The sequence below is a fragment of the Lagopus muta genome, chromosome 2 (genome assembly GCF_023343835.1).
Source record: "Lagopus muta isolate bLagMut1 chromosome 2, bLagMut1 primary, whole genome shotgun sequence".
In the NCBI taxonomy this organism is placed as follows: Eukaryota; Metazoa; Chordata; class Aves; order Galliformes; family Phasianidae; genus Lagopus; species Lagopus muta.
In genome coordinates, this window is record NC_064434.1 from 76,835,690 (window position 1) to 76,858,159 (window position 22,470).

Below are 22,470 nucleotides of genomic sequence, written 5' to 3' on the forward strand. Positions count from 1 at the left end.
GTATCACATCTTTACTGACAATTTTTGGAGCTTTAGATCCATAGTCACGTGGCTGCTGGGCTGAAGTACATTTTCCATCAGCGGTTTTCTAATGAATGACAGGTCATTTAAGTTGCCAGGATGTTTAATTTTCCCTCCTCTTCTAAAAATGACAGCTGTGTGCCTCTTGAAGGAAACCCTTTCTGGGCCTCACATGTAGTTAGAGAAGAAAGAAAATCATCCCTCTGTGTGTTAGAACCACTGAATCTTATTACAGCAACCTCTGTGTCATTTCTTTGAACCAAGTGAGCTTCAGAGAATGGCATACACAGGGACACTTGCTTTAAACTGCATAATTATAATGCTGTGTCAACTCCCTGTAATAGATTTAAAAAAAAACAACCTAGGCTTTCTCCAGTTACAACAGCCCCCTGGTCCCACGTTTCTTAATGAGGTCCGTTTTAGGTTAACCTTCGCATTCTTGAAGAACCAGAGTAGCAGTGTGCATTGCACATGCATCATGAATTTTTCAAAGCATGAAGTACGTAAGAACACAAACTCTTGTCTCAGTTTTCTGTATACAGCTCTGCTGTTCTCTGTTTTGGTAACTTACACTGCTCAGTGTATTCTGGTTATGGAAGATGGCTATTTGTAATCTTACACTGGGGGCTGAAGTAGAGGGGAATATGATTACAAATAGATCCAGTAGCTTTGATGTAGTCATGAATGTGCAGTTAGATTTATTTGAAAAAGAAACACATCTGACCCATTTTTAGAACTTTATTTGTGTTCTACTTCAGAATTTTCATACACAGAGAAACATTTCTCACAAACAGTAAAATGATGGGAAACATAAAATGTTTTTTTTTTTGTTCTATCTCAAATACTAAAGACAGATCAACTTCCGTTTTCAGGCTGCTGTGTAATAGTAGCTTTTAACAAATTTGCATTGTTGTAAATACAAGTTCCTATTGAAACTTTAAAATGCTTGTAAATATTCTGCTTAGATTCAGAAATCTTTGATTTAGGGAAATGGTAAAATACTAAAATAGAAGCCACGTCTGATGTGCCTATAGCTTCACAGCTTATTTATTTCCTTTTCTAAATCTCTGTGTCCAGTATAGAACTTTCTAATGAAGGAAGTTCAAAACAGGCAAATACTGGCATCATCTTCTACTAGCTTAATTAGCAACTATTATGATATTGTTTTATTTTCTTTTTCAGATGTCCTCATCATCTTCTCCCCACAGGAAACCATAGTCCTGTATGTAGCTTTTGGATACTGCTGTTCTGGCTTCTTCTGTTAACTGATGTCATTGCAGGTAGATTTGTGCTGCCATAGTGCTACACGAAATGTATCGAACGATTCCAGTAAGAAATGTACAAGTGCAGGGTTGTTAGAATGGTGAGTATCTTCTGATAGAGGTTCTTGGCTTTTTGATGTCACCTTCTCACTCCTGTACTTAGTTCAGTCTTTATAGGTAGCACATTGCTTTTAAAATGGTACCTACATAAAACTGCAGTTTCTAAAATGATCACGTTCATAGTTTGGCTACTTCTGATGTAGTCTGTGTTACAAACAGTTTTCCTATTATTTTGGGTGAAACTGTGAATGATTCTGAGGCGCACAAACACTGTGTTTGGCCATTGCTCCCACACAGTGCCTGTTCTGTGTGCAGCTGAAGCATAGTGGAAGTCCCCACAGCACTTCCCACTGCTCTCACACCCCACCAGCTTCTCCATCAAAAAGTATCCAGAAACAACTGGGAGAAAATTGATTTTTGTGCTGTGTTCTTGTTTCCTGCAGCCTCCCCCTTAGGGGAAGGAGAGAAGAGAACAGAGAGAGTAACAAATCCCTGTTGTGTGTCAGGAGTTCTTGCAGCTGATTTTGTGATCATGTGATTTGGTTCAGCCCAAAGCAAAGTTTGTTTTAATGTGATTTTTTGCCTTTTTTGGTAATGTATTAAAAATTTTCCATTGCTGAAGGCTGCTGAAGTTGGTAACACCTTGTAAAAAAAATTTGAGCTGAACACATCTGAAGGCATCCCCTGCTGGGATCTTAATGTGTGACATAAAAACGGTGATAACAATGTGGGAAAACTCTGGAATTTTATTTTGGTCTATCCAGAGGTGAGACATTGAAAGATCAAATTATTTCTGGGCTGAAACTAATTTTTATTTAATGCCATATTTTATTTCTTTATATGGAACATTGAGCTGGGAACAGCAGAATCAGTAATCAGTGTAACAAGAGCTATCGCCGTATTTTGCTTTGCTTCAGTGCACTCTGATGTAATTAAATAACAGAAGGGAAGGTGAGCAAACAACATTTAAAATGAAGTAAGATTTGCAGCCTACATTTCTGTCACAGGTTTAGATATTCCAGTACGAACACCTGGAGGATTTTGCTGAGGTTCTCAATAGTGGTTTGGTCGAGGTTTTCTTCAGTGTCCTCCATAGTGTGCCATACTTCAGGAAAAGGGGACGGGATCAGATGTAGGACTGGAACCCCTGTGAGGAGCAAAGTGAAATTTGGAAACCACGTTGGAGAACTTCTGTTAAGTAGGTTGATACATCACTGCTTATTGACAGTCAGATAACTACTCAGTTCACTTTCTAAAGGAGTGTATACCACTGCAGTCCTACAGTCTTTCTTTTTTTAAAGTCTGTGGCTACAACCCATCCGTTTCACTATTTGTTTCCTAAAATCCATACCCTCCTTCAAGCACTATCTTTTTTAAAGTATCTGCAGCTAGTAGTTGTAGTGTGATACCTGCCCCTTTGTTCTTCCTGGATTCCATGCACTGTAGTGGTTCAAGTTGTGTTTAGGAGCTAGAGAAGGGCAGAGAAACCACTGCAGCTCCCAATTACTATGTTCTTATGCCAGCGTTAGGATTTAGCATGTTTTTGAAGCAGTTCCTTGTCCTCTCCTTAAGTGGTAAATTAGAATGCCTGTATTTTTCTCCCAGCAAACAGAACCACTGTTATCCTCAGATAAAAGGATTTAGACTTTTAAGTGTATTACTGTGTGTGTGTATGTTGATAGATATGAGCCACCAGTATGTTGATACATGATGCAACTTCTAGATAAAAGAACTTAACTCATTCGGCTGTCTCCTGATCCCTCTTTCAGGACAGTGGTGGAGCATTGTTTCTGTCCATCTTTCCTGTTTTGCCACTTTTCCTCATTTTTAAGCCACAAAGAGGAATCTTTATTTTCACTGGGTGGTGTTTATATCATTAGAAAAGGTTTTGAGGTGTAGTCCCTGACTGGTTTCTCCCATGTAGATTTTCTTATGTCCCTGGATATGTATGTGGTAGCTGCATGTATTTCATTGGAGCTGAGTCCTGCCTTCCAGAAATGAAGGACTCATGGAGCTGAAAATCCATTGAACAAGAGACTGTAAGTGCAGCTCAGTTAAAGGAGTGCTTGCTCAGAAGTGGGGAGGTATGACTGCACTCATCTGCTTGCAGAGCTGTGTACTGATTCAGCATTACTCAGTAGTTGTAGATCACAAGCAGACGTAAACAAAAGATCTGGATATGGAATATCTCCCTTATTTCCTATGTAGATTTCCTATGTAGCAGCTTTGAACTCGTTTTACTTTCCTTTTGACCTTGTCCTTCTCTAGCAATGCAACTATCGTAGTCCTTGCCTATGATGGATAGCTTCAACTAGAAGAATGTGCTGTATTTGCTATTCTTCTGTGGCTCACCTTTATTTAGAAGGTGCCATACCTAGTACTTGAACATCAAATCCACATCTTGCACCTGGGCAAGAGCTTTAATTACCAACCTGTAGCTGTGCAAGTTGGGTAGCACTAATGTAACCACTTTCCCTTTCTTTGGCTGCTTCCTGAAAGAAAAGAATGAACGTGGTGCCAGTGGTGTGGGTGTCTGCTGGGAGAGATCTTGGGTAGGGAAAATTTCAGGTATGCTCTTAGTGCACATTATGCATGTTGTGTCCTTTGCCGTTCTTACTGATTACTATATACACCTTCCCCATCTCTGCTCTAGTAAATGAGAGTCTAACTTGAATATTTTAGCTTTTGCAGGAGTTAGTGCCTTCAAATTTCAACAGGTAATTGTGAGCATTACTCAGTAAGTTTGCCAAAAGATCTTCAGAGACTTTTGTGATCTTTGCAAACGCAGCCCTTTTGTGTGTCTCGCTGCTTCTAGAAATAGTAAGCAGCAGGCTGGTGTGGTGTGTAGCGATGGCCCATTGGGTCAGTTACTCATCTTTGTGGAACACTGTAGTGCTGGCAGAAATTTCCATTATTTCTGTGCCATTGGAGCTGTGCACACACAAAATGATGGTAAGGATGGTTCTGTCTCTGCTTTTCCTCTATGTTTTTCAAAGCTATGACTAGGCCTGCGTAACACTGGAGTTTGAAGCCACAACCTGGGGCAAATAAGTTGGAAAAAAACAAGTTCATATGCATCTGTTTATTTAATAAATGGAGCTTTGGTTATTGAACTTGTATTTTAAAAGCAATATTAGAATTGCCAGTACCTCTCAATAGAAATGGAACGTGGTCATCCTCAACCAAGCCTCGATATACATTATTCTGGAAATACTGTGTCTCATCAAGGTGATTCTTCAACAGATTCATACCGTGTAGCTTCTGCTCTGTAATTCACAATGGAAGTGACTGTTAGTGACTGTGAAGTGACTGTTACAGCTTTTGGACAATATAAGGCATGTTACCACAAATGAATTTTTCCACTCTTGTGGAATCTTTTTCCATTAAGCAAGAAAAAGAAGCTGGTGACTGTCTTTTGCATTTGTTTAGTACTTGGAAGACCCCAAGACTGATGCTGTTACCACTGATTTACAGAAGTAAGAACTAAAACACAAAGTGAAGCAGAACCCAAGAGTCACAAAGTGGCCATCAGAATCATGTTTTCCAAGTGTCTGTGAATCATAGTTATTTTATTAATTAAACATGTATGAAGTTATCAATTTTGAAGATGCACCAAATTTAACGTTTGCATCATTAAATATTAGAACTGCAAACCAGAAAAGTAATCTAAAAATCTGATTTACATGGCTTTTTCCTTTGAAAACTATATCCTAAATCTTTAAATTAAGAGCCCATGCCCCTCTCCTTACCAATTGCTTGAAGCCTCTGAAACCATCGGCTAGTGTTTGGGAAATAATTGGGAAAGACAGGGTTTGGTGCACCTATTAAATCCAGCAGTACCAGCAGGTCCTACAGAAGAAAGAATCTTTAGCACAGTATTCTTAAAGTTACCCACCACCACCAGCAGCAGCAATGAAATCTCTTGGTTCCTGTGCTGATGATGACTGGGTCATTGACAGCTCCTTACAAAGATCTGGCTTTTCTACCACAGTACCTGAGAAGAACTCATTAGCAGAACCCTATTCAGACCCAATGCATCTTGCTGCCTTTCCAAGGAGGAGGGACAGACTGTTTGTCCAGTCCTCTTTCTGAAAAAGGCTGTGTTGCTTTGTTTACAGTCTCTAAGTTATATCCCTTTAAAAGAATATGTTACGCGGGGAGAAAAAAGAGAAAATTACTTCTTCCCTGGAGAACAGCTTCTGTCAAGGGAAAGACATTTTATGAGTCACAAGATAGAGTGACAGTGGCTGAGCAGTGAGTTGGGAAACCAGAAGGGAGCTGACAAAATGTTTGTAGGAATCAAAGGGCAACCCTGAGAGCTTGCTGTAACTCTGAGATGTCTGACTCTGAGGCTGAGCTGGGGGGCTTTTTTTTTTTTCTTCAAAGAATCTTATTAGTTCTGTGCTCTTTAGTGATCATGTTGAAGAATCTCTATTGAAGGAGGTAGGTGCCCTAGTTTATACTCTAGCAAATTTGAATATTACATTTTTTTTCTACAAATCCTCATACTTGCATTGAGTTTTGTGCTGGTCCATCTGAAAAGCTCTTGCCAGCTCTGTATTTTAGCATGTCTAAAATTTGCACAAGCTTGCCTCAGTTTAGGTGAGCTTCTTGGTTTCTTGGGTATTTGGCTTAATTGATTATTAAACAATTGCAGTTCGCTATTACTCCTTATGGAGGTGAAGAAACTTACCATGCCCTGGAGTCTATTTGTGGTGGTTGAACCTGGTGGATGTGGAGTAGATACCATTTTTTGAGCCAAGTGTTGGGACCCATAGAGGGAATCAGAAGGGGACCACCGGACAAAAGCTTCTTCTCCATCAAAAAAGATAAGCTGAAGTGAAAGGTCTGGTCTTGATGTTGAGCTTGTCTGTTGGAAGAAGTAAAAGGTGGCAGAACTGATTCTGGCCAGAGCATTGTGTAAAGAAAGAATACTGCAGTCAGATAAGCCCCTTCGGTATGGGTGTATCTTCAGGGTACTGTATGCAAGCGTTCCTATGGCCATTAATCTCAAACATGTCATGGTGACACAGTGATCAATTGTTATTACTTATTAATCTAGCACAATGACACATCCCCCACCCTGGCATGATTTTTGGTTCTGGTTGAAAGTTTTATTTTTGGCTTCAGTGGATGTGAGCTGAGTATTGTGAGAAAGGTCTACAAAACCAGGTAGCCAGGACATCAGTTTGAGCAGCAGAGGAGACATGTCAGCAACGGCATCTGAGGTGAGTGCTGTGAATACTGTGACAGTGCCTCAAAGGAATAGTATTCCTGCTACAGTTCTGAAGTGGAGATGAATTATGAAAGGCTTATGGTTCATTGAGGGACAAAGAGCAGTCAGTCATGAGAATGATCATTTCTTCTTCTTCAGGGATACTTGCAGTCACTCAGGTAAATTTACCCTGAAACCGAAGAGAGAGGAATAGATACACTCTTCCTCTTTGGCCACCAACAATATCACAACAGTGAAACTGTTGAGAATATATACATGATTATTGTATTTAAGGTCACAAAGGAGACATCTATGTGAAATTCCTTCTCAAAGCAAAAGGAGCCTTCTTTTTTTTTCTGTTTACTAACTGAAGCCTTGTTTGTTCTGGCAGCGCTTCCTAGTAACTTACAGCATGGCTAAACCCAGCTCAGCTCCACTATAGGGGAACTGTGATGTTGGCAGTTGCTATGAATACTTTAACCCCTCTATGAATAATTTTTTCTTCAAATGGAATTGCATGATGTGGTTAAAAAGGTGGGGTCACTGGCAGCAGTCACGTCCTGTATGGGCCACAATTCCCAACTGGCTGGAGCTGATCCAATGCAAACAATAGAGGAAAACCTCTATAAAATGTTGCTCATGTAGGCAAGATGATTATTGATTATGCCCACAGCAATGTATGGATTTTTTCTAATGGCACTGCCTTGCTGCCCTTTGTCCTTCACACAGAACAGACCTCTTCTGATAGCAGTTGTTTTCATTACATTTTGGAGGAAATGGCATTAACACCATCTGAATTTTAGAAAGCAGTATTTGCCATTATTATTAGTGCTTAACGTGTTCCTAGATCTGGATAATGTAAAGAGATCTCTTTGCCCTTTTAATTTTAAAACTTACTCTTGTATAACTGAAGAAACATCAAGATAAAGATCGCAGTTTCAAGTATAAATAGATTTGGCTGAAAGCATAGCAAAGTCTGTTATGCTGCTGTGAGCAGAGCAAAAAGGTCACTGCTAATGGATTAAGCAGATGGGTCCCAAAGTATATTTTGTTAATGGGCTGTACGAGTGATGGTCTGTGCAAAGTAATTAGATTGCTTTTCTGTCAAATGCCGTCACCTTAATGAAAACTTAATCAAGAAATAACGTATTACTTGCCAAAAAAAAAAAAAAAATCCAATCTTTAAATCGGCGTACTGGTTGTTCCATAAGTAACAGGCAGGCTTATTCTAAATGAAGCTTGTAAATAGAGTCTGCGTGTGTTCACAGAAGTGCTTCATTTTTGCAGTTAAAACCCATGGCTAATCCTTAGTCTTTCCATTTTTAAATCTTCTAATGTCAGAAGGCACCAAATCAGTTCTGGAGACAACTGTAAACAGCTGATCTCAATACCTGAACTGAGTACATTCCACTAGTTAGCAAAACGCTTGAGGAAGCTTCCTGTGGAAATGGTGTTTGGTGAGCATTCTGTCAGTAGTAAATACCGAGCCAGTAGATGGCACTCGTAAGTCTGTGAAATAGCTCCGAGAGATTTTTGTGCCCAGCAGTGGCAGTGCTGGGAAGCAAATTTTCCTGTGGTCAGAGTCTGATAATGTAATCATGTTACTTGTCTGCATTCCTCCACTCAGATTGCTGTCGTTCATCTATTAAATAAACGACTCAAACCGATAAAGGAAAACAGGAAGAAAATGTTGAAGTTGTTATGGGCTGGGGGCGTGTGACAGTGTAACTCCTCCACAGCAATCGGTTCAGCTGTCTCCCACTACAACAGGGAGACTTTAAAAATGCATCATTCAGAAAGAAATGTAGTGCTTTACTTAATAGGGTAGGAATGGCTGGATAGGATTCTGTGCTTTTTATGTATAATGAAGAACTATATCTCATTAAGTCTATTAAGTGTGTTCTCCATGTGTAAATTGCTTTAATATAGTGTATGTAAGATACTCACACTTTGCATGTGAGTTTGTAATGTTATCCTGTACTAAAGCACACGTGTACAGATCTCTGTTCAGTTCTTCTGGAATACGATGGGGATCTTCCTATAGGCACAGCAACCAGGGAATCAGACACAGACCAAAAGGGAGAGCATGGAAATGCCCTCAGGTCTATTGCTATTGCAAAACCATATGAGAAGGAACCAAGCCAACTACCTGGATGGACTGAAGCTTGTTGTCCAGGGCACGTGCCAGCTCCAGCATCATGGCACAGGGCACAGCTGAGTCGGTTGCTCCCACAAACACTCTTCCGTGCCACTGTGGGCCAAAGAACTTTGAGTCGTAGTGACAAGCGAGGACCAGGTGGCGCTTTGCAGAGGGGTTGAGAGTGCTGATGATATTTGAAAATGTTTGATACCCATAGGGTGTGTACTTCTGAAAAGTATCTTCTTCAATTTCCCAACCAGCCTGGAGTCTTTGAAGACGCTGCTTGATGTGCTGCAATGAAATATATATTTGTATATATACCAAATAAATATTACTGAAGAAAAGGTACTGCAGACAAATTATCAGCAGCTAATTAGCAATAGTGGCTCTGAAGCTTATTTCTGGTGTTTTTAATAGATTACTCTTATAGCAAAAATGATTATAATAATCATGCCACTGTATAAAATAAGATGAGCATCATCCTCACTGCCTTAGCCTACCCTCTGACTGGCTCACTCACTTTTCATCTCTCTGTTCTGTCCCTTGTAGTTGGAGTCTTGAGATAGCTTAGACTGATTGCCCATCAAGGTGACGTTGAGGTGTTGACCTCTGAAGTCTCCAAGCCAGACTTTTCCAGGGGTAATTAGGATTGATACAGCATTCAAATATAAACTCAGTTGTGTCCTTAAGTGTCAAAACTGGCTGCAGAGAACTTGCAGCTATTTTGGCAATTGCTATGTATAGTCTCCATAAATAAAACATTGGCATTTTTGAAAATATTGGTATTTTTACCTTCTAAGAGAAATTTGCCTTTCAAGTGGCATAAGTTGCTTGCGAGGCTATAAAAGACAGTGATGCCTGTCAATTACAGAACAAATGAAGCATTTCAGAATGTCTTAAAAATGAGGCCCTTAATAAAAATTGATACAGCGGACCTAAGTAAAGGATGATTCATTTTTAGGTAGCTTCATGTTTAAAAGAATAAATCTAACTACTCAGGCTGTACTTAGTACAGAATTGTAACTGACTCTTATTAGAGGGCCATCTCTGTTGAGCAGCTGATTTTTATGTGTCCCTAGAGTGCTTCTTCAAGGCAGATTCCTCTCTCTCTAAATAAACATTAGCAAAAGCCTCTAAGGGAAAAAATGGAAATAGACTTGGAGGACTTGTCCTGCTCTCAGTGAAGTCAGTAAGAATGCTGCCATAAATTCTGTGTTAGAAGAAACTTCCATTTTGCTTGTGGTCACCTTCTGGAAGCTTTTATGGCATCATATGGCCTCCCCACCATCTGTAGGACTGCATCAACAGAGCAAAGGACTTCTGTTATAGAGGAGTACATAAGCCTGGGTGAAGTTCCCAGGGTGCACTATCTGTGAGTGGAACCACCCTCTCCCTTCCAGGAGTCTGATGTTTTTCCCTGTCTCAGGGGAGGATTTTTTTTTTCTTCCACAGGAGTCTACTGCAATATATGCTGTTACCTTGTAACAAAATGATCCTTTTTTTGAATGTAATTTGAGGTTTTCTATTCCAGGCTGTCCTGTTGTTCGTTTGTTTTTCTTCCTTTTTTCCCTTTCAGTTGGCTTTCTTCTAGTGTATGACTAAGGAAACCACAAAACTAAATGTATAGAAGCAACCAGTATAAAAAAGCTGCATTTTCCTCACCTACCATTTGTAGAGTGGCAAATAAGCTTATTGTAGTTCGGGGTATCATGGAGCTGTTGAGTTGATTCCTAAAGGGTAGATGATGGTTCTTGAGATGTTGCAAATGCCTTCTAAGTAATCTGGGCCATGCTGGTGCTTCAGTCTTTGGGCTGGCTGATATAAGTAGGAGTGAGTGTGGCACACAGCCTTGGAGGTGCCTGCACTGTGAGATCCTACTCATGCTGAATCCTTGTGGCTGAAGCACAACATGCTGGAGCTCTCACCAGCCTGGGGCCAAGCATGATGTGGCTGTGCTAGCCCAGCACTATCATGCTGCTGTGCTGCCTATCCAGGCTGCCCACCTGTGTGGACCTCTGTGATCCCTCCAAGGCTCACCTGGATGGATGAATCAACTCTAACGGACCTCTCCAGGACAAAGAGTGGGGATGTGTGGGATTCCAGGTGTTTGAACCACCAAAATCCTGCTCATGTGAGGAAATGGACCAACACTGTTATACTTCAGTTACCAGACCTGGGGTCAGCTTCTTAATTTGAAACCTGAAGTTAATCTTTCCTCTTGCCATGCAGCCCTGGGAAGTAATGCTAGCTGAAGTGCAGGCTGTGTCTTGTAGACACTGCACGGTCTGCACCAGCACAATGATCAGGTTCATCTACCGCATGAGAGGAACTTGTCCCTTTGTGGTCCCTAAAGGCTCTACCAGCAAATAAAGAATAGGTGTGCTTAGAGGTTGGCAGAACTGTTTCCTTACCTGTCGTACGGCGTGATTTCCTGGTGACCCTGGGTATCTTTCTATCAGGATGGGGCGCAAATCGTTCTCCCACATTTCAGAAACATCTGTTTTTTCTGCAACATTTTGGATAGCATCAGGATGTAAAGTACTTGGTTGGTGAGAATACTGAAGAGAAAAAGGAAAGATTGCTGCAACTGTTACTGAAATTTTTTTAACCATAGTCGTCTTCAGAATTATGATTATATGAATTATGGAAATGTTTCAGTATATGGAGCTATTTTGGTTTACTGACAGTTATTTTAAGAACAGATTTTCTGACAAAAATTTAGAAAAAGACATTTTTAGGTTCTGTGGCTTTTCTAGCTCTGATTTCCATGTAAAGTAAACTAATACTAAGAACATGGGAGAAGTAGTTTACCTACTAACCAAACTCTGCCTTTTATTGAGTTCTTTTTTCTGATATCTTAATTATATGTATTCTACAGTCATGTCCTCAACAGTGCCTCCTTCGAGTAAAGACTTCTTTGTGACAAACCCCACAAGCCTTATTTTGGCAGCAATAATATTTAGCTTTATGGTCTGTGCACATTACAGGGCACAGCACTGCGAAGAAATGCATCAGCCAGTTCAGTCCTAGAAGAGTGGTGCTACCGTGGCTCTATCCACAAGGGCAGAGTTGGTGTGACTGCACGGTGCAATGTAGCTCTTTCGGAGTGTGCTCAGGTCCATATCAGTGTTGTTAGCCTTGAGTTAACCTCAGAAGTGGCAACTTCTCTCCTGTGATGACAGCCAGTAGTGCTAGCTACTTCCCAAGTGCTTCTTTTCTCTTGCCTAGGGATGAATCTTTGGCACTGTTTGAGATGCCCTGGAATACCTGTTGCATCTTTGTGGGGCTGGCAAATCCATCAGGGATGAGCCTTATGATGTCCTGGAGTAACAGCTGAATGCCAGGCGGGAAATCCAAGGACATCTCAAATGCTCTTTGGGCACCAGGTTTGAACCTACTCAGACTCCAGTGATTGTCTTCTCAGGAACTTCTCGAGCCACCTTTGGTTTTATAGATAAACATGATAGGTACTATCATAGGATATTTGTATCCTACCCATTCCGTGTTTCTGTCACAGGGAATTCCTCCTGGTCCCCTCTCCCCTTGATATACCTTGCTGTGTTTGCTCATGCTTTGCTCAGAACTGCCATACAGGGTTGATGAAAGTTGCCATTCTTCAGTCTGCCCCGTGTACCTCATCCTTTTTTCAGAAAATGAAAGACAGAGAAACAGGAGCAGGACAGAACCACAGTTTATAGTGCAGGAGAATGGTATTTTCTATTTTATTCTTCTCCTGTCTTACAAATGCTTAACTGTGGAGTTGCTTTTGGGCTGCTGGTGCATTGAGCTGATGTCTTCTTAGATGCATTTACTCTCACTTCAGCACTGAATATATTAACGACAAAAAAATTAAAAAATCATTCTTTCTTCCTTGCTTCCTCACATGCATTGTTTAATCTCTGTCTAAAATGACTGCAGAAAATCATTCCTTACCTGGTCATCAAGCATGCTGCCCTTCGGACCTTCTGCAGTTCCTGGAATTACCTTTTATCTTAATTAATTAATTAGACAAATATGGTTAAAAAAAAAAAAAAGTTGCTGTCTTGCAACTTGTCACCTTTCCTCCTTTGTTAGTTTGTGTTGAGCAAAGCAGATACCAGCACAGCTGTTTTCTGCACTTGAATATACATTAAGCATTTAATTCTCCTCATTCCAGTTTCCCAGCTGTTGTTTGTGTGAGGACCATTCCACATACATAGAAAAGGCAAAGACAAGAGAAATGTCAGAAGCAATCTGCTTAGGAGGAAAGAGGGGATGTAGAACTGCGTGCTTTAGGAGTGGGAAGGATATCTGAAGAAGTGAAAGGCTCTGTGAGGATGCTGAATAGCAGCAGAGCTTTCCTGGTAGCTGGGGTCATGGAAACACTTTGCAAAGAAATGTTTTTGTTATAGTACAAATGTGTAAAAATGCTTCAGAAGGAATACATTCTCACTCATACTAGTGAAAATACATTCAAATCTGGGAAATGAAAGGCATTACAAAAGCATTCGTGAAGTAAAAGAAGAATGGAGTGAAGTGTGCCGGTGGCTCATTCCTTGGGATTGCTCAGTCTGTTTGCTGCAGGGTGGCAGCAGAGCAGTGTGTTCATGGCAGGGCTGCCATTGAGCCATCTGCACTAAGCTGTACAAATGGCAGCTTCTACCAGCAGCCTGTATTTATCCTGCTGATTTGAGTACCTTCTGGCTCAGTGCCAATGGAAGCTTTCTTCTTCTGAGAGCTGGTAAGTTTAGGAGCTGGTTCTTCCTGCCTGTGTGAGCAGGAGGGAGTGGGCTGTGCACTCCTGAGACGTCCAGCTTTTGGCTCATGCTTCCCTTCAGGGGAAAAAGAGCAGAAGGGCCGAGAATCTGATGAGAAAGAGGAAGTGGTTCCTGGTGGGTGCCTGCCAAGGCCGAGGAGTTCAAGTGCTGTGGTTCTATGGTTAGTGGGAGGAAGCATGAGCATCATGAGGAAGCAGCTCAGAGGGCTGGAGTGAGATGAGGTGCAGAGTGTGTCACTGTGGCTGAGGGGAGTGAAAGATGCACTGGGGCTGCACAGCTATGTGCTCACTGCCACAGCTGAAGGTCTGCCTCACTTACACAGTCTTAAATGTATGCACGTGTAGGCACTCTAGCAGCTATTTTAGGAGTGTACATTCTTAATATGTGATAGATGTATATGTATGAATAACTGTGTATATAAATATATACACAGAGAGATAACAGGAGTAGAACAGAATGACGTTTCTGCTGATTTTCAAAATTAAAACCCACAACCTCTGTTGAATGGGCACTGACTGATATCAAGGGGAAAGTGAACAAGGACTGAATAGGAGTGACTGGGAAGGCATGAAGGTTGTCCTGGCTCTGGCTGAGGGAGGCAGAGAGCAGTGCATGGAGTCAGTGGAGCTCTGTGGTTCCAGGTGAGCATCTACAGCCACCCAGCAGCGGGGACTAAAGGAATACGATTCTGTGATTTTATCATTTTCCTTTTTGAAATCTATGACTGCTTTAACTCAATGGAATTCACTGTTCTGCGATCAGCTGTGTTCCATGTGATTTGGTTCATTAAGAAGCTATGCTGGCATTTCGTAATCAGCCACTGAGAACTGCATAGAGAAACAGAGGCTACACATGTTGTTTCCTTAAGCATTACCTCAAGACTTTTTTTTCCCCGCAACTTCACACAGCGTTTTAAATGAAGAAGAATACAGCGTGGCCCCTACAAGACACTAAAATGCTGTATCTTTTCAAAATCCCTGTGTAGTTGCCATCATCTCAACCCCATCCTCTTTCTCCTACCTCAACGTGAATCCCCTCGGGAAGAGCTGCTCGTTGTCTCCCTAGCGGCGTTAAGTCTGACGGCGCTCCGGGAGCGCAGCCGCGGGCTGCAGCCCCTACCAGGCGCCGAGCTGCTCCCACCCCGCCCAGCCGTCGGTACCCGGAGCTGGGGCAGTCATCACCCCTCACCTGCGCCCACCCCGCCCGTCCCGGCGCAGCGCCCCCGGCAGCGGGCCGAGGGACAAAGGACAAACCCGCGAGGCGGCGGAAAATCACAGCGGCCCTGCCCGACCCACCTTCTGCTGAGTCCATCCCGCGTCGCTTTCCCGCCCCTGCGCCGGTAGCAGGCAGGCGGCGGCGGCGGCGGCGGCGAGGCACAGCACGCCGGCCAGCCCCGCCATCCCCAGCTCTGCTGCGGGGAGGCAGCGCCGGAGGCTGGGCGGGAAGGAAAGAGGGAGGGAGGGAGGCGGCCGCGGCAGCACCGGGCTCCTCCCGGCCGCGGCCCTGCCGGGAGGCTCGGAGGGTTCGGGCTGAACTGGGCTTTGAGCGGCCTGACCTAGCTGTAGGTGTCCCCGTTTGTTGTGGGAGAGCTGAACCAGGTGGCCTTTAAGGGTCCCTTCTGATTCAAACGGTTCCATGATTCTGTGAAAATACGTGCTGAAGTGAAATGTTGCAGCAGGTCAATTAAAATGATGAAAACAAGCAGGCAAGCTTCCCTGCACACGAGTCCTTTAGGTCAGGCGGTGTCACTGTCCTTGGGCTGTGCTTTTGTACAAAACTTCTGGCCTTTGCGTTGCAGAAATTCCACAGAAAAGTCTCCAATTATCACATTATTCTTAATGCTCGGGCTAGCCTCAGAGGACATTCAGGTTGACTACCAGGGAAAGGTTCTTCACCAGAAGGTGGGTGAGCACTGGCACAGGCTCCCCAGGATGGCAGGCATGGCCCCAATCCTGCGGGAGTACAAGGACTGTCTGCACCACACTCAGTTCTATCAGCTCCTTCTTAGCTGGTTCTGTGTGCAGCCGGGAGTTGGACTCGGTGATCCTTATGGGTCCCTTTCAACTCTGGATATGCTATGATTCTATGCAACTGAAAGGAAAAAAAAGGTTAAAATGAAGGCAGAAATGAAGGAGGGGAGAGGATCTTCTTGCTGCTCTCCAGCCTCGTCCTGAGACACCACGTTCTGGAAGCACAGCATGGCAAGTATTCAAAGCGCCTGTGAGGCTAATAGCAGAGAAGCAGAGCCATTTGTCCATTTGCAGATCTTCGAACCAGATCCACAGATTTCCTAGAAAAGCTGGTGGCTCTGCTGCCCAGTGGACAGATGGGCTCTCTGCAGCTGACATTCTTACTGCCAAGTCAGCACCCTTATAAGTGGATACCAAGAATGTGGCTGTAACCAAGATTTCATAGATGGGGAAATAACAAGTTAGTGTATAGGAATGCCATTTTTCCCACAGAATTCCATACCTCATCTTTGTTAGGAAATCATTCCAAATGTAAAACCAAGCCACCACAGAGAAGGGAGAAATGGGCAATCATTTGATCACCAAGAAAGAGCAGTGTGGACTACAAAGAGTGGCAGCAGCCTCTCAGACAAAAGCCCACCAACCCAAGTGACAGCAATCTGAGGGAGGTTCAGGTTGAGTATCAGGAAAAATTTCTTCTCTGAAAGAGTGGTCAGGTGTTGAAATGTGCTCCCAGGGAGGTGGTGGAGTCACTGTCCCTGGAGGTGTCCAAGGAACGTTTAGATGTGGTGCTAAAGGATGTGGCTTAGTGGGGAAATAACAGTGGTAGTTGCATAAAGGGCTCAAAGAGGATATTCTTAGGCTTCTTTTTCCCCTCTCCCCCTACTCCAATCGTTCAAACAGTCCTGTGCTCACCAGAAACAGAGGCATATGTGTAACTGCAGCAGCAGTGGGGGGAGGGAGGGAAGCAGCAGCCCTTCCTATGCTTTGAGAGCAGCTGTACAAAGAGTGACATGAGGAGAATTTGTACCAAAGTATTTAGGCAGGGGGCATGGGATGGTGGCATCTGGGAAACTGATTTTTGTTAAAATACGAGTGGAATTCTTTGAGGTCATTGATCTGGATGTCTCAGCACAGACGCTGAGAAGGAATAGGGACAGTACTCAGTGATTCTACTGCCAGTTCACCGAAATACATCCTGGTAGCACTTCTGAAGACCTCTCTGCCCTCTCATTTGATTCTCCAAAGATTTTCCCATCTAACAGTACATACAAGACTAAGGAGACAAAGAGCAATAACAAATAAAAACATAGCATAAATCAGAGCAGGTCACAGCTGCAAAGAGAATGATGTAACTACTTTAGAAAATAGTTTTTTTTTTTTAAAGTTAAAACAAACAAACAAACAAATGTAATGAACATTTTGTTTTCCAGTGATTTGTAAAGGAGAAATGCGTTGTTTAGTCCTACTCCATACTACCAAATTGGTAAGGTGTCAGTGGTTAGCTGCTATTTTATCTTATTCATTTGGTTTATTAACTTGAAATTCAAATAGATGTAGCTAGGTACCAATTAGAGAATATATATATGTATATATAGGAAGAAAAACAAGCATTACCTGTGAAAACACCATCTGTGCACTGCTTCTTTCCTGTGCCCAGGCTGATGTGACAGTGCCATCTGCTGAGATTCGGGAGCACAGCTGGCAGCAGCAGTATAAATGGAGCCTGCGCTTTCTGATGCTCGGCTCTTGCAGCTAATAGGCAAGGAGAGGAGATTCGATGTCCCCCGTTGTGCTTTCAGTCCAGCTAATATTTAGTGCTCGAAGTGGGTTGTGTGGGCTGAGATTTCTAGGCAGCTTAACCAGTGAGGGAGCAGCACAAGCTGCAGCAAAGGGTGGCGTGGCCGGTGTCACAAGGAGCCCAAAGGCCTGGGGACATCCTAAGAGCCTCAGCTGTTGTGATGATCGAAGGCATGATTCCATGTTTTTGAAGCCTGTACTGAACGTTTCACTGTTTCTCTGGAGGTGGATTTTAGGACAAAGTTCAGCTGAGGGCTCAAACTGAGACGATGAGGTAATTCAGAGGCACATCCACATTTCAGGATTTTATCCAAACCAAATGTGAGCCCCTCATTCTTTTTCAGTTCTCCTATAACAGAGGATTAGGGGGGAAAGAGACCGCGAACTGCAAGAGCAATGAAACATACAGGGTATGGGGTGGTGGTGGAGGGGGGGAGGAAGAACAGCTCTTTCTGCAGGCATTTCTGGTAGCTCTTGTGGATCTCGCACAGGCACATTTGCTATGCAAACTCAGTGTCAAAAATAGTGAAAGATAATCATGGCACTATAGGCTAATGGAATTTCTCAGACAAATGGTCCAGTCAGCTATCCTAGGACATTGCCTTCTTTGTAACCAAGACAGATGATACGCAAACGTTCCACACATCAGACTGGTGCACAGAAATGAATATATTCAGTTTCCATGTGCTGACACAGTGCTATAGAAGTAATCTCAAACCGGGATATAAAGGATGTGTTTTCAGAGTTGAAAAGCAGTTGTTCCAAATGCAGCTTTTCTACACTACAGACAGTGACCCGTCTAGAGTGAAAAGATGGGGTTAGAAAAAGTAAATAAATACAGTGTAGGTTACCCGTATTTCCTGTCATCTGTCACCTAGAGGAGATAGCAAAGTGCAGCTGGGTTTGGTAGAGAAAGATCTCTGCAGTGAGAACAAGCTCTGAGACTGATGTGGGCTCTGAAAGAGATGAAGGACTTCAATGAATTCCACAGGAAATCACTAATTACGAGAGTCACAAACATTTCAAAACATAACAGTTGTGTCAGTTGGCACAGCCAGGGCTGGTGCTGCTGTAATGCTGCTCTGCATGAGCACACAGGCTCCATTGGGCATATGCACAGCTGTATGTGCTTCTCTATACATAGCTGCTGACATGCAGAGCTGCTTTCAGATGTGTTTTGCTCTGAGATCTTTGCAAACAGACCATTTTTGGATGCTTAGGAGTATTCATTTAGCAGAAAGTACTGCTGCATGAATACTTATAACTGTTTGCTTTGTTTTGATGGATGCTTTCCTGTGTTCTATAATAAATCGATTTCAACTAATCCATCTTCTGTTCTCGTTTCTGAAAAAGCAGATATTATGGCTTAGGGCAGCAAATTGAATGGCTCCAGCCTGGTCGGATGATACAAAGCTGAGCTTCTCCACAAAGAAGTATAATCTCTGTGCAGTGACTGGTAATTCCTAATGTCCATCTGGTAATGTCCATAAATGGCCGTTGTGGGGCTGTTACTCAGATTGTGAGAAGCTTTAAGCACTGTGCAGTGTGACTCCTTGCTGTGCTACACACAGGAACTCACGGTGGTGGGGTGAGCTCTGTTTGTAGTGCTGGTGTGTGGGAGTCCCACTTCAGGAGGAAAAGGGAAATGAGGATTGCTCAGTTATCTGGTGCAGAACTTTGGTGAGAACATCCTCTATTCATGGAAGAGTCTCCATTAAAAAGTCCCAGGGTGTTTTTTAGCATTTGAAACCACTTAAAAGCAGAATGGGCGCTTAGCTGCTACAGTTGGGGTTAAAAGTAGTTCCAGATTTCAGTGAGCGGCTTCAGGCTAATTTTTTATCAAGTGAACTCTCTCCAGTGGGAACGCAGCCTTCGTTACATGCCATATCAGCTGCACTGAGTGAAGTAAGTAGAAAGCCTCTGCTGAGCTGCAGCGGGTCTTGGGTCGTGCCCCAGGAGCATAAGATGAAGGAAATGAAAAACGTTCGTTACAAACAGCACAAGTGACATAGCACTAATCAGCTTCTTCATCTTATGCACGCCGAGCAGAGAGCTAGAGTTCTGACAAGTTCTGTTAGCAGCTTCCCTGCCACGCATGCATCATTTAAACTTCGGCAAATGATGATGATAGTGGATATTGCGTTAAGAGCTGTACACAGAAATGCAACCAAAGCCAGAAGGGAGATGATGGGCTGTCTCTAGGAGGGAGCTTCGGGGCTGGAGTGCAGCTTTGATTTGTAACCAGTTTCACACAGCGTTTGCTCCGGATACACGCACTGGCGATGCAGCACTACTGACACTGAGCAGGAATACAGGATTTGGGTGAAGGATTTGGGCGGCTGAGGCACGGCGGTGGGCCCGGCCACTCGCTAAAGGGAAGCATCAGCTCCCTACAGGGAGCACGGAGAGCGGTGAGCGGCCTCACCCGCTCGGAGCCGCCAGGTCAGCGCGGCGGCAGCGAGGCCGGCGCGATCCGGTGACACACTCGGTCAAGCATTTCCTGTGCGGAGCCGAAGGGCCGCGTCCGAGGCCGCGGAGACATCGCGGCGGCGCTGCGCCGCGCCACCCGCCGCCCGGAAAGGTGAACCGAAAGCGGCGCGGATAGAGGGCCGGGGGAGGGCGGGGGAGGCGGACCGCGGGAGGGAGGCAGGCGCGGGGCGCAGCTCGAGCTGCGGCGGGAGGAGCTGTGAGAACGCCACGGAGGCCGGACGGCGCGGGGCCGTACTCCGGCACGGCGGGAGCCGGGGGGGCTGCGGAGGTGAGGCGAGGCGAGGTGCGGGCGGCGGCTGTGAGCGGCGAGCCGTCCCGTTAGCGACTCCGGGCTGCCACCGCCACGGGCGAGGAAAGTAACGGAAACTCCGTCGGGCAGCAGCGCGCACGCGCCGTCTCGCCGGCTGCGCCCCGCCGTCGGGGGGCGCGCCGGGGGCTGTAGTTCGCCGCCTCGCGGCGCCCCGGACCGCGGTGGGGTCGCGGGACTACAGCTCCCGGCAGCCCCCGCGCCGCAGCCCGGCCCGGGCGGCTCTGGTGCGTGCGGGGAGCCGCGGGGCTGCGCGGCGGGGGAGATGCGCGCGGGGCGGCTGCGGCCCTCGGGCGGGCGGCGTGCGGCGGCGCGGCAGGTGAGGGCGGGGGGCGCGAGGCGCCGGGAGCAGCGGGCGGGCAAGGAGCCGGGAGCGGGGCCGCCGTGCCGGGGAAGGGCGGAGGCGGACTCGGAAAGTTCCTGTCGCCGCGGGAGCGGCGCCGCCGCCGGCACGGCCCTGCCCGGGGGCTGCGGGCGGCCCCAGCCGGGACGGCGCTGCGTGCGGGGCCGAGGCCGCATCATCTCCGAGTGGCGGATCGCGCGGCACCCTGTCGGTGTGCTGCGGAATGCCTCTGGGTTCGCGTCCCGGAGCGGCTCCGCGCTTCGCTTCTACCGAGCGGGCAGCGCCCGTGGGTTTCCTTCCTTAGAAGGATCCATCCCGTCCTGTGCGGTAGCGGAATGAGCTCCGTGACAGGCTTAGTGCGAGTGTGCGCCGTGTGGAAGGGCTGTGTGCGTGCACAGGCATCGCGCTTGTGGTAAATATAGGTAGCGTTCCAGCGAGGCAGGTATAGCTGAGCTTAGGCTGCGTGTTTGCACTGATTTCCCAGAGCAGACCCTCTCACGTCATACGGCTTTCCCGTTTCCTATGGTGTTGGTTAGGTATTGCTCGTTTTCGGTTCTACCCCTGAGGCTTGGTGTTTTTTGTCTTTGGTGTCTGTGAACGCAAAAGTAAGTCATCTTCAAGCAAAACTGAAGGCTTGTGAAGCTGCTTTGTTGAGAAAAGCACCTCGGTGTTACAGCTGCTGCCCTTATTCTCTTCCTGTTTATGTCCTTCGTGGGTACCCTAGTTAGCATGCTCCTTAGGGCACAAGTGGCCCTTCCAGGTGTCTTTGCCAACAGTCCAGCAGCTCCTGGGTGTTTGTAGTTCTTACTTTGTAGATGCCTGTGCTGGAAATCCAAAAGGTAACAGTTTATTCTCTCTTCTGTAGCCCCATTAGGAATTTTGATTGCCGTTTCCTTCCAGTTCATGTAGCCCTGCTTCTTTATGCACCTATTTGAACGCAGTGGCAGTGAGTCGTTGAGCTGTTGTGTTGGTGAATAGGAGCAGTATATCATCTGTTGAATGAAGTCCTTTATCAGTTATCAGCCATAGCTCTAGTGAACCACAGAATAGTTTTCAGTAGGAAGGAGCCTCATGGCCCACCCAGGCCCACCCAGCCCCACCCCTTAGCCATGGGCAGGGCTGTCCCCCACCAGCTCAGCTGCCCAAGGCCCCATCCAACCCAGCCTTGAACACCTCCAGGGATGGGGTACCCACAGCTTCTCTGAGCAGCAGTGCCAGTGCCTCACCAATCTCTGAGTAAATATTTTCCTTCTGACATCTAATTATTAAATCTCCCCTCGTCTAGTTTAAAACCATTCCTTCTCATCCTATCACTATCGTCCTGTGTAAAAAGTTGATTTTCTTTCTGTGAAAGTTTATACTGCATGTGATAAACTGGCACTCCTATTCAAAAATTTCATTTAATTCTTGTAAAAATGTCTCTGATTTATTTATTTTTGTTAATCATTTTTTCTTCTTCAGGGAATGAAAAATATCTAAGCTTACTAATTTTTGAGTCCCATATGGTTCTATGCTTCTTTAAAAACTGAATGCTACATAATATCTGTGTATTTGGACCATATACAGATAATTTTTTCCCTTGAAGACATTGCATGAGCAATCTGAGGCTGTTTATTTTCAAGCATCTCGGTCACATTTGGCTAGAATCAAGTCCTGGTTAATTAACTTGTTTTGACTCAACTCCGCAAAAATAAGTGAGAACAGAAAGTAGTTAGAAATGTCTGACATGACCTCGTACTAAAGAGTAAATATGATGGTGTTTAAACTGTTGATCCTATAGCTAAAAATCAATGCACTGCCAAATGTGCAAATGTGACTCAATTGAGGTCTGCTTGGGTCCAGATATGGTTGCATGCACATGTTTTAACATTTGACTTGCCAGTGCTTGAAGTGCTGAATCAGATGGTACAGCATCTTGTGACAAGTAGTTGGTGTCTGGTCATGAAAAATCACAGAAATCCAGGATTCAGTCATGAAGTGATTGGTTTTAAAGGTTGTGGCAGAATTCCATTGTAATCAGCCATGTAAGCATTAACTGTTATTTTTCAAATGAAGTTTAGTTCATTAGTTCTATTGCATGCTATGCAAATTCTCCTGTAGTTAGA

The 22,470-nt window shown here is 44.7% G+C and overlaps 2 protein-coding genes across 2 annotated transcripts in view; one reads left to right on the plus strand and one right to left on the minus strand.

The window, feature by feature from the left end:
• Positions 1-745: 745 nt before the first annotated feature.
• QPCT (glutaminyl-peptide cyclotransferase) lies at positions 746-17,152 on the minus strand. The gene is made up of 8 exons (XM_048937723.1): positions 17,043-17,152; positions 14,751-15,546; positions 11,110-11,256; positions 8,708-8,989; positions 6,037-6,213; positions 5,093-5,192; positions 4,493-4,609; positions 746-2,490 (listed from the first exon to the last, which is right to left on the minus strand). Exons 2-8 carry the CDS (start codon positions 15,090-15,092, stop codon positions 2,345-2,347), a joined length of 1,311 nt encoding a protein of 436 aa, XP_048793680.1. The 5' UTR covers positions 15,093-15,546; positions 17,043-17,152; the 3' UTR covers positions 746-2,344.
• Positions 17,153-20,276: 3,124 nt separating this feature from the next.
• Positions 20,277-22,470, plus strand: part of PRKD3 (protein kinase D3) — a 42,535-nt gene continuing 40,341 nt past the window's right edge. The window contains exon 1 of the mRNA XM_048937714.1: positions 20,277-20,341. The gene's annotated coding sequence lies outside the window, so the exon portion shown is untranslated. The remainder of the gene's footprint in view (positions 20,342-22,470) is intronic.

Bases quoted from the DNA above. Each gene is read 5' to 3' on its own strand.
- QPCT (XM_048937723.1), bottom strand. From the start codon at position 15,092: ATGGAACCGTTTGAATCAGAAGGGACCCTTAAAGGCCACCTGGTTCAG. The intron at 11,257-14,750 runs GTGGGTCGGGCA...TTTTCTCTTCAG, and splicing joins CGGGATGGACTCAGCAGAAG to TATTCTCACCAACCAAGTAC. The intron at 6,214-8,707 runs GTAGTTGGCTTG...TTCTTCCAACAG, and splicing joins ACAAGCTTCAGTCCATCCAG to ACAAGCTCAACATCAAGACC.